At 55.9% G+C, this 9,617-nt stretch overlaps 1 protein-coding gene across 1 annotated transcript in view; it reads right to left on the bottom strand.

The window, feature by feature from the left end:
• Nucleotides 1-9,250, bottom strand: part of LOC130374861 (kinesin-like protein KIF26A) — an 18,778-nt gene extending 9,528 nt beyond the window's left edge. The window contains exons 1-8 of the mRNA XM_056581838.1: nucleotides 9,210-9,250; nucleotides 7,552-7,556; nucleotides 6,851-7,029; nucleotides 3,326-3,550; nucleotides 2,895-2,988; nucleotides 2,459-2,760; nucleotides 1,623-1,806; nucleotides 581-776 (exon numbers count right to left, since the gene is read on the bottom strand). Of these exons, the coding sequence (XP_056437813.1) occupies nucleotides 581-776; nucleotides 1,623-1,806; nucleotides 2,459-2,760; nucleotides 2,895-2,988; nucleotides 3,326-3,550; nucleotides 6,851-7,029; nucleotides 7,552-7,556; nucleotides 9,210-9,250 (1,226 nt within the window). The remainder of the gene's footprint in view (nucleotides 1-580; nucleotides 777-1,622; nucleotides 1,807-2,458; nucleotides 2,761-2,894; nucleotides 2,989-3,325; nucleotides 3,551-6,850; nucleotides 7,030-7,551; nucleotides 7,557-9,209) is intronic.
• Between the last annotated feature and the right edge of the window lie 367 nt (nucleotides 9,251-9,617).

Here is a 9,617-nt window from a genome sequence, read left to right as displayed (position 1 = left end):
GTCCCCCGACCGTAGAGCCAGAGGCACTAATATAGGCCGTACTCCACAGCATGCCGCTCTGTGGTTCAGACCCAGACCGCGGCAAATGACAAGCCCGGCCTGGTCCGATTACAGGCTGGCCGGGTATTGATCTGTCCAGGGCCGCGGAGTGATGAGGTGCTCAGAGACCCGCAGAGAGAGGGCAGCCGGGTGAACAGCTCTCTGTGTCTGCTGTTAATATCTACTGTTGATATCTGTGGTTCAGATCTACCTCCCGCCTGGGGACCGGGATTCATCCCCTCATTCCTCTGCCGCCCTGAAGCCTTGGAGCAATAATGCGTAGCAACCTTGGTTTGTATTGACGGTTTGTTGAGTTGAGTGAGGATCAGATCTGAGATAAGATATGGGACATCTTATTTAAAATGTTTTAGCTGTTTCTGAGACTTTTACTGGACTGTAATTCTGCTGCCGTGACATCTGACATTAATAACGTCAGAAATTAAAACATTAATAACTTGTGCAATGATCACATTAATGACATGTGACGTGATCACATTAATGACATGTGACAGTGATAACGTTATCCTGTGTGTTCCCGTACCTGTAGGGGACGTGTTTGGCCCCGTTGACCAGAGCCAGGATCACATTCCCCAGCGCGGACAGAGACAGACACTGAGTTCCTCCTCCTCCTCCTCCTCCTGCTCCTCCTCCTCCTCCTCCTCCTCCTCCTCCTCCTCCCACACAGCTCTCACAGCTCCCCAGGTCCAGGAGGTGAAGACGACTCCGACCTGCAGTCACTGAGCGAGAAGAGAGAGACCAGCGAGAGACCAGAGAGAGACAAGAAAGAGACCGGAGAGAGACCAGAAAGAGACCAGAAAGAGACCAGAAGGAGATCAGAGAGAGACCAACAAGGGGATAGATGGAGAGAGACCGGAGAGAGACCAGATAGAGACCAGAAAGAGACCGGAGAGAGACCAGAAGGAGACCAGAGAGAGACCAGAGAGAGACCAAAAAAGAGACCATAGAGAGACCGACAGGAGGAGAGATGGAGAGAGACAAGAGAGAGACAATAAAGAGACCGGAGAGAGACCAGAAGGAAATCAGAGAGAGACCAACAAGGGGAAAGATGGAAAGAGACCGGAGAGAGACCAGAGAGAGACCAGAAAGAGACCAGAGAGAGACCAGAAAGAGACCAGAGAGAGACCGACAGGGGGAGAGATGGAGAGAGACCGACAAGGGGAGAGATGGGAGAGGGACGGACAGAGACCAGTCATCAACATGAGGTCATGTCAAGAGTCAGTCTGGTAGGTCTACAGGAAACATTTGCTCATTTGTGTTCGTCACCAGACCCCGAGGAGCTGCTGCATGTCCCTGCGGCGTTTACATCCTTCATTAGCATTAGAAGCCCAACCCCACAGTGTGCATCACATCATTGAGGCACGCCCTCTACAAAGACTTAAAGGAGGACTTGTCGCCCTTCATACAGCAGATCATGAGGCCACTGCTTGGCTAATGGACTTCGCATTCGCTAAATAAAAATATACTGTAAGAACTAAACGTCTTTGTCGATCTGAACAGACCGATAAGCCTCCTGCGCTGACCAGCCTCTCGTTACAATAGGAGGCGTAGTGAAGGTTGAACACCTGCGGTCTTGGCGCTCTTCTCCGGCCGCTGCTGGTGCACGGTGAGGGTGAACAGGAAGTGGGCGTTCCTGCGGGTGGCCTCGTCGCAGCGCCCCCTGCTGGAGCTGCGGGCCGCCAGCGCCGCGTCCAGGAAGAAGGCGGCCTGCTCCGCCGAGGAGGAGAGCAGCTCCCGCTGGTTCTGGAGCTGAGGAGGGGGGGGAGGAGGGGGAGGAGGAGGAGGAGGAGGAGGAGGAGGAGAGGGAGGAGGGGGAGGGGGGGGAGGAGGAGGAGGAGGAGGGGGAGGAGGAGGAGCAGGAGGAGGAGGAGGAGGAGGAGGAGGAGGAGCAGGAGGAGGAGGAGGAGGAGGAGGAGGAGGAGGAGGAGGAGGAGCAGCAGGAGGAGCAGGAGGAGGAGGAAGAGGAGGAGAAGAGGAGGAGGGGGAGGAGCAGGAGGAGGAGGAGGAGCAGGAGGAGGAGGAGGAGGAGGAGGAGAAGGAGAAGGAGGAGGAGGGGGAGGAGGAGGGGGAGAGGGAGGAGGAGGGGGAGGAGGAGGAGGAGGAGGAGGAGGAGGAGAAGGAGGAGGAGGGGGAGGAGGGGGAGAGGGAGGAGGAGGGGGAGAAGCAGAGGAGGAGAAGGAGGAGGAGGATGAGGAGAAGGAGGAGGAGGGGGAGGAGGGGGAGAAGGAGGAGGATGAGGAGAAGGAGGTGGGGATTAGCTGGTCGGTCTTCTGCATCAAGGACAAGAATTAGAGACCAGAACCTCTAGGATATCATACACCTCCTCTTCTAGAACTGACTCCTCCTCCTCCTCTAGATCCTCCTCCTCCTCCTCCACCGCCTCCTCCTGCCGTCTCCTCACCTTGGAGCCGCAGAGGGGGTCTTCCTGGAGGACCACCCCTGGCCTGCGCTGCTCCTCGTGGGGGAGGAGGTGCTCCGAGGAGGAGGAGGAGGAGGAGGAGGAGGAGGAGTAGCAGTGAGTCAGGAGGTCGCTCAGCGTCTCCTCCCGGCCGCAGATCTCCACCGCCGACACGGAGACGGAGAACCGGCCTCCGGCCTTCTCCCTCCGCTCCTCCATCACCCTGAACAGCCAGGAGATGGCTGTGGGGGCCACGCCCAGGCTCTGGGTGGAGCAGTCCCGACCAATCAGGGTGTAGGTCTTACCTTGAGGGGGCGGGGCAGAGAGCGGAGGTTATTGGAATGAAAACGTTGCATGTATTCAAGGTCAGGGGTCAGGGGTTGTACATATTCAGGGTCAGAGGTCAGGGGTTGTACGTATTCCGGGTCAGAGGTCGTACCCAGGTTCGCGTGTCCGAAGCAGAAGATGCAGCCGTCGGCGCCGTTCACCACCGACTGGATGACCTCGGCAACGCTCCCCGAACACACCTCGGCCTATCAGAGCACACGACAGAACACCGTCAGCCAATGGTGCGAGAGAACACTCCGCATGTGACCTTGTGTCTTCTGAGATGGATCATTAACTAATTAACTATCTAATTTCTCCTACGGGGGATTAATAAAGTTGTAACGTAACTGGTCTGATGTTAGCGTAAGTAATAATTTACTAAATGTGAATTATTAATCTGAGGTTCCTACAGAAGGCAACGTTTGATGGACTAATCCCCAGTAGAGTGTGTTTTTGTGCTGTGGTGAGACTCCTCTAGCTGTGCCCGGGTTCCTCACACTGCCCTCCTCCGTTGTAGACCCCGTGGAGTCTGAGACGTCTCACCTGAGACGCATCCTGGGAGAAGACGGCATCGAAGGCGAACGTCTTTGGAGCAGGGGCGGAGGCTCGCCTGGCAGGGGGCTCCCTGGGCTGGCCCGGGCCCCCCGGCTGGCTGGGGCCCCCCGTCTCACACAGGGTCAGCTGCTTCTTGCGGACGTCCACCTTCAGGTAGGACGTGGGGTCCGGGGCCTCGCCCGGCACCGAGCAGAGACGGACCATCACCTTGACCTGCGGCCGGGCGACAGGGAGGCTCGTTAGAACCGGTTCAGGGAATTGAACCTGCGGCTCCGTTCTGCCGCATCATCAGAGTCTCCTGCGGCCCGGGCGGTTGGCCCGGGTGCCTAGCTTAGTATCTGATGCCTAGCATAGCATGTTGTGAATATATCTGAGCAAGTGATACCTAGCTTAGCATCTTGCACTTAGCATAGCAAATGTCAACTAGCTTAGCCACTGACCCCTAGCATAGCATCTGGTGAATATTTGAGCAAGTGACACCTGGTTTAGCACCTAATGCTTAGCTTAACGACTGCCAAATAATGGAGTGCCAGTCACTCAATCAACTGGTAAACAGTTTGTTAACGGACCTAGCGAGGGGTTATTGGTTTTCAGGGTGTCCAGCTGAGAGGCGCTGAACAGGCGTTTGGTTTAGAGCCAATAACAATCTGAGGCCGCAGCAGTTTTTAAAACGATCTGTCGCCACGGGCAACCGAGCGTGGGATGACCTGTAAGTCAGCGGTGAGATGAAACAGACGCTCACCCCCGACCTTGTGGCGCGCGGCTAACCACTAGTGGCGGCTGATAGCTTGGATCACCTTGCTAGGGCTGTCTGACGCTGCAGCCGCTCGCTTTAGCTTTAGAGAACGGCTGGGGACCGTCTCTCAGACTGTCATTCATGAGCCTTAATGAGCTTTAATACATTAACATTCAGGGCATTTAGCAGATGCTTTTATCCAAAGCGACTTACAATAAGTGCATTTGCCAGAAGAGAGAGAAACAACAATATATCTCTGTCGGTACAGTGAGGATGTTCATAGAACCAAGTGCCAAGCACTAACCATCACTAGGTTAACCCTTTACCCGTAGACAACAAGATAGCAAGGATAAGACGCTACACAATGCTAAGCACTCTGTGTAAGTGCCCAGACGTACAACATATTATAAGTGCGTACATTAATAATAAATTAAAAAGTCTTTAATAAAAGAGGGCTAGTTATTGTGAGTCTTTGTTACGGTTCTGCGCTGAATGAGGGGGGGGAGGGGATCTGCAGGTTAATAAATCGCCTTATGGGCGGGGCTCCGGACATGGGGGCGGGGCTCCGAACAGGGGGGGTGGGGCTCTGAACCGGGGGGGCGGGGCTTTGAACAGGGGGGGCGGGGCTTTGAACAGGGCTGCCTTGCGTGGGCCATGGGCAGAAAACAATGGAGGGGAGATATCAGACGCTCTGATTGGTTGACTCCGGCAACCCACAATCCATCTGGCCCTTGTTGCGGAGAGTGAAGTGGCTCTGCTGTCGCTGAGAGGACGGCGACACACGGACGGTCCGCTGGTTTAATTCAACACACGTTCTGTAGTGAGAGCACCTCCAAACAAACCACTACAACATGAGCCTCCAGCTAAGACTGGGAGGGAGGGAGGGAGGGAGGGGGAGAGGGGGAGAGGAGGGAGAGAGAGAGGAGGGAGAGAGAGAGAGAGAGGGAGGGAGGGGGAGAGGAGGGAGAGGGAGGAGGAGGGAGGGAGGGAGGGAAGGAGAGGGGGAGGGAGGCAGGGAGGGAGAGGGAGGAGAGGAAGGAGAGGGGGAGAGAGGGAGGAAGGGAGGGAGGGTGAGGGAGGGAGGGATGGATATGAGAGAGAGGGAGAGAGAGGGAGAGAAAGAGAGAGGGAGAGAGAGGGAGAGAAAGAGAGAGAGAGAGAGAGAGAGAGAGAGAGAGAGAGAGAGAGAGAGAGGAAAGAGGGAGAGAGGGAGAGAGAGAGAGGGAGGGCTGTATTTGTGAAAGAATACACACGGCCTACCAGGGACTGTTATACTTTAAACCCACTTCATGTTACTATGGGCTGTGGTAACCTGGACAACGCAGTCCTCCCAGGTTGCTCTGGGGCTTCAGTTAAACGGTCTGTGTTAATCCCTTCATCCCCGTCCCGGTCTCATGCCTCCCCAGGCCCGCCTGTAGCAGCCTGCTGATGAGTGACGGACAGGCAGGCCGACCAGTGTGAACGCTCTAGTGGGTGGGTGGGAGGGTCTATGTAAAGGACCTTTCGTTAGAAGCAAATAGAAGATAAGTGATGAGTTTTATGAAATGGGGCCCACTATAGAACTTCAGGTCCCGGTATAGGACATAAGGGCCTAGTAGACCCAGTATTGGACTCCAGGTCCCAGTATAGGACCAGTATAGGACGTCAGGGCCGGTATTAGACCAGTGCTGGACCACGGCTGCAGGCGTCGAGTGCAGCGCTGCAGAAGGAGCTGCTCTGCATTCAGAAGGACTCCCAGCCTCATTACAGCCCCGTGCTCCCTGGAAGACGCGTCCCATTAGGCCCTCGTGCCCCACTATCAGCCTGCCTTCACCCGGGGGGGGGGGGGCGTGTCTGCCACGGAGGACAGGCTAGTGGTGGAGGAGGTGTTCGACTCCAGGGGAAAGGTTCTGGGTTTGATCCCGAACGTCCTCAGTCGACCTGGGCATCACACAATGAGATTATTTACATTTAGGGCCTTTTAGCGGACGCTTTTATCCACGGCGCCCTGGAACGGTTCACACGCTGACGGCGGAGTCGGCCCTGCAAGGGCGACAGCCGACCCGTTAGTCGCATTGAGGGTGAGGCGTCTCGCTCAGGGACACCTCGACATCTTAACTTAACTTATCGCAGCCCGATCCCCTGTCCCTCAAGTCTCCGAGGGTAAAAGTTGTCCGCTTTACTTTATAATAGAATCCCCGGCTCTGACGGCAGCAGCAGCTCTGCAGACCGCGGAGCGCGCTGGTTTGCTTCCCGATGCTTCGCTGAGCAAGTCTCTCTGAGGAAGACTCAAAGGGTCGGGCCTGTGGTGTTGTCTCAAGCGCGTGCACAGACACACGTGCACAGACACACACGCACACTGGCAGTGACTGAACCAGCGGTGGTGTGCCTCTTGATGTGAGGTCTTTCCTCTGGTAGACGAAGGTGGAGCAGACAGGAGGGCTAGATGAAGGTGGAGCAGACAGGAGGTCTAGATGAAGGTGGAGCAGACAGGAGGTCTAGATGAAGGTGGAGCAGACAGGAGGTCTAGATGAAGGTGGAGCAGACAGGAGGTCTAGATGAAGGTGGAGCAGACAGGAGGTCTAGATGAAGGTGGAGCAGACAGGAGGTCTAGATGAAGGTGGAGCAGACAGGTCTAGATGAAGGTGGAGCAGACAGGAGGTCTAGATGAAGGTGGAGCAGACAGGAGGTCTAGATGAAGGTGGAGCAGACAGGAGGTCTAGATGAAGGTAGAGCAGACAGGAGGTCTAGATGTGCAGGTTGCCCCCGGCGATGGGTCGGCATGGCGACGGCCTTACCTTGCCCATCCCGGGGCTGTCGGTGACCTTTGCCCCCGCCCGCAGCAGGCCGGGGGGCACGGCGGGGGGGGACAGCTTCAGGGCCCCGCTGAACCCCCCCGTGTAGAGCAGGGGCCCCGGGGCCTCGGGGTCCGAAGACCCCCGCCTCCTCCTGGACAGACTGAGCCTCTGGGCCCGCCCTGAGAGAGAGAGGGGGGGGGGGGAGAGAGAGAGAGGAGAGGGGGGGAGAGAGAGAGAGAGGGAAAGAGGGAAAGGGGTGGGGGATGAGAGAGAGGGGGGGGGGGATGGAGAGAGAGAGAGGGGGGGGGGGGAGAGAGGGAGAGAGGGAGAGAGAGAGTGAGAGAGAGGGGGGGAGAGAGAGAGAGAGAGAGAGAGAGAGAGAGCGGGAGGGAGAGCTGTCAGTCTCTTTGGATATGAGCATCTAATTGTTGTGTTAATATAGACCGTCTGTGTAGCTATCGCAACCTGTAGAGCAAGGCACTGACACTGACACACGTGGGTTAGCGGTTCCATTCCCTGTGAAACTCAACCTATAGAGCAAGGCACTGACAGTGCGTGGGTTGGGGGTTCCTGTCCCCCTGGGAGCCCCGTGCTACGTGTCGTTCGCTCCCTCTGATGTCAAACACTCCGGCTGTCACCGTCTTCACAGTTCAGTCGTTTTATTTTCCAGACAAATAGTGAGCTCTGTTCCTCCAGGTTACCTGTTCTACAGCAAGGGGTGAGGAGTTCACCGCTTCAGAGAGAGACACACACACACACACACGCACACACACACCACACACACACACACACACACACACACACACACACACACACACACACACACACACACACACACACACAGCTGTCTGATTTAAAGTTTGGTGGCAGAATCATTTCCCCTGTTTTTAGGTCAGCGTTCTGACAAACTGGTTTCAGAGGAATATTATGCAGAAAACCCCAGGTACTGAACTACATAAGGCGTACTGCGGAAACACACACATCGTACTGCACGCACACACACACACAGAACAACACACAGTAGGACACACAGAGACACACACACACAACAACACACCGAAGGACACACAGAGACACACACAACACACACACAGCAGGGCAGGCTGAGACCGTGGCTATGATGGACTCTGATTGGCTAGACCGGGATTGGCCAATCAGAGGTGTCGTTTGAATGTTGACTGAGTTGTTGACTGACAGAGCTGAACCGGGAAATACGGCAGTTTGGATGTGTGCGTGTGTGTGTATGTGTGTGTGTTTTAGAGGGATGTACAGCATGATGGAAAGCTGTGGGTTTCGCTTGAGCAGAGAGATAACAGTGCTAGTGTGTGTGGGATTTTGCGCGTGCGTGTGTCTGTCTGTTTGTGTTTGTGTGTGTGTGTTTGTGTGTGTCTGATTTTGTGTGTGTGTCTCTGTGTGTTGTTGTGTGTGTGTCTGCGTTGTGGGTTGTGTAAGTGTGTGTGTGTTTGATGTGTGTGTGTGTGTGTGTGTGTGTGTGTGTGTGTGTGTGTGTGTTGTGTTTGTGTCTGAGAACAACATTGAAACAGACTCTCTCTAATCCTGCCCACTCCACCGCAGGGTGGCACTGTCTGGTCCAGCACCACACACACACACACACAGACACACACAAACACACACACACACACACACACACACACACACACACACACACACACACACACACACACACACACACACACACACACACACACATACACAAAATACACACACACAATCACATGCACACGCATTATCACACGCATACATATACAAACACATATACACGTACACAATCGCATACACACAGACACCCCCACACACACACACACACACATATACACATAATGACGAGCACACGCACACGCATTCATATACACTCACAAATGCACATACACAATCAAATACACTCGTAAACAATCATACACTTCTAACCTGAGGTTCAGAAGAAAACAACCTTTCACCCAGAGACCGACAGAGAGAGAGAGAGAGAGACAGACAGACAGACAGACAGACAGACAGACAGACAGACAGACAGAGAGACAGAGAGAGAGACAGAGAGACAGAGACAGAGACAGAGGAAGGAGGGCAAGCAGAGACAGACAGGCAGACGGACTGGAAGACAGACAGACAGACAGAGAGACAGACAGGCAGACAGACAGACAGAGAGACAGTCAGTCAGACAGGCAGACGGACTGGAAGACAGACAGACAGACAGACAGACAGACAGGCAGACCGAGAGACATACAGAGGGACAAGCAGAGAGACAGTCAGTCAGACAGGCAGACAGGCAGACAGACAGGGGGTCTATGTGTGCCCCCCCCCCCAGCGTCCGTCCGCTGCTCCTCAGCGTGGTTCTACTCACAGCTCCTGGGGGTCCATCCTGTGCTCCTGGTTCTGCTGCATGAAGACCCTCTCCACGCCTCGCCCCCCCCCTGCTGTCCCTCATCGCCGCCCAGAGCCCCCCGGAGAACTGCCGCCGCGCTCCATGGACCCCCCCCGGCTACCCCCCCCCCACACACACACACACACACACCGGCGTGTGTGAAGCCACGCCCCCCCCACGCCCCCCCGCCGCGCCGGGCCGGGCTCCGCGAGTCCGGACCCACGTGGCGAACGTCCGGAAGTCCGGAGAGCCGGAGCGCGTCCGGAGAGAACGGGAACGCTGAAGTTCAGCCGCGGCCCCGAACGCCTCGCCTTCCAACCGACTCCTGTCCCCAGAACCCGCTGTCACCGGCCCCCCCTGATCCGTCAACACCACCCCGTCAGCCCC

The sequence above is a fragment of the Gadus chalcogrammus genome, chromosome 21 (assembly GCF_026213295.1).
Source record: "Gadus chalcogrammus isolate NIFS_2021 chromosome 21, NIFS_Gcha_1.0, whole genome shotgun sequence".
Lineage (NCBI taxonomy): Eukaryota > Metazoa > Chordata > Actinopteri > Gadiformes > Gadidae > Gadus > Gadus chalcogrammus.
The sequence above is the reverse complement of the archived record's forward strand: the minus strand, read 5'-3'. Positions and strand labels throughout refer to the sequence as shown.